This window comes from Austrofundulus limnaeus, unplaced genomic scaffold (genome assembly GCF_001266775.1).
Source record: "Austrofundulus limnaeus strain Quisiro unplaced genomic scaffold, Austrofundulus_limnaeus-1.0 Scaffold25, whole genome shotgun sequence".
Classification (NCBI taxonomy): domain Eukaryota; kingdom Metazoa; phylum Chordata; class Actinopteri; order Cyprinodontiformes; family Rivulidae; genus Austrofundulus; species Austrofundulus limnaeus.
This window is the reverse complement of record NW_013952427.1, coordinates 2,208,368-2,209,734: the sequence shown is the minus strand read 5'-3', so window position 1 is coordinate 2,209,734 and position 1,367 is coordinate 2,208,368. Positions and strand designations below refer to the sequence as shown.

Genomic DNA, 1,367 nt, shown 5'->3' with positions numbered 1-1,367 from the left:
ACTCCTCTCTCAAACCAATGTTCCTCTCTATCAAGGATGAGAACATCTTCATCCCTGAAAGAGTGACCGCTGGTTTCACTAAAGAAGAACCCATCCAGAGGACCTACTTATTTTTTTTTCTTTTTGATATCTATGAATTGTTGAAATGGCAAAAAAAAAAAAAGAAAGAAAACGGAAGAGCGAGATAAGTGCTGAAAAATGTGCAGAAATAAAGTGGATCATCTCAATAATATGAACTCTTAATAGCATACACACTGTTACTGCGAGGTAATGAGGTCATGTGGGTTCAGTGTGAAACGCAACATCAGAGAGCCTTTAATTCTTCACCTGTATGATCGACCTTAAGCATCCTTGACACCATTCTGTTTTTACACTCTTATCTCCCTCATTTCTCCACCCGCTCTGCAGCCATCTACCCTGCCACTACCCTGACTCCCATCGGCCAAACACTGCCCCAACCTCCCCAGGTCATCCAGCAGCAGCAGAGAGAAGGTGAGGGTGAGAGAACATTATTACTTTTACACTTCACACATCCCATATCTGCTGTGATAGATATGAAAGCAGAGACAAGCATGAGAGACCAATATTGCTTCTTTTTATTTTACTCTGACTACACATCAGTTCTGCAGAATGAGTGAACAGAGTGGAAGGGTTTAGTCTACGCTGATTCTGAGCCAACACATACATTATAGTGACCAAAAAGGTACTAAAACAAATTTAGCATAATTTAAAAAAAATGAATAAATTCTATAAAACACAATACAAGCTTAGGTTTTTGTCTTTTTTTAACAAATAAAGAAAAATTATAATGAAGCTGGAAGAAAGTGGACAACAGTTATGGCCTCATTGACATGACAACAGCAAGAAAACTGGGACATCTTGAAGACCCTTTATTTATTTAACATTAAGAAAAATGTTAATTAGCTTGTTGTGATTTTTGCTCACACCAGCTCCATGCCAAAAAGAAGAAAAGGAAAGTTGTGTCAGAAGGAATGAATGAGGTTATTACTAAAGACATGATATAAAACAGCTGAACACTCTGGATAGCACATCTCATGCACACACCAGGACTGATCTGTGCACCAACACAGGTTTGACAGAGGAGTACTTTATATACAAATCAGAGAACAATAAAAATGCACATTGAGAGGCAGGAGATCTGAGAGTAAAATTTATTTTTAAGCCATCAGAAGTTACTCCAAATGCCTTTAGATTTATCATTTTATTACTGACATCACAGAACAGAGCAAATTAATGTATTTATCCTGCGTAGCTTGGATGTTTTTGTGTTTAAGTGTAGCAATGTTTTAATTTTATATATAGTTTACATGTTAGTAGGACTGCAAAAATAAAAAATAACACTTTGA

At 36.6% G+C, this 1,367-nt stretch overlaps 1 protein-coding gene across 19 annotated transcripts in view; it reads left to right on the top strand.

Annotated features, from left to right (window-relative positions):
- The window catches only part of celf5a (cugbp, Elav-like family member 5a), a 302,579-nt gene that overhangs the window by 288,101 nt on the left and 13,111 nt on the right, over positions 1-1,367 (top strand). For 11 of the 19 annotated variants that reach the window (XM_014004589.1, XM_014004581.1, XM_014004586.1 and 8 more), the window contains exon 9: positions 409-498. In XM_014004589.1, coding sequence (XP_013860043.1) covers positions 409-498 — 90 coding nt within the window. The remainder of the gene's footprint in view (positions 1-408; positions 499-1,367) is intronic. The other 8 variants (XM_014004594.1, XM_014004593.1, XM_014004595.1 and 5 more) reach the window with 1 other exon arrangement.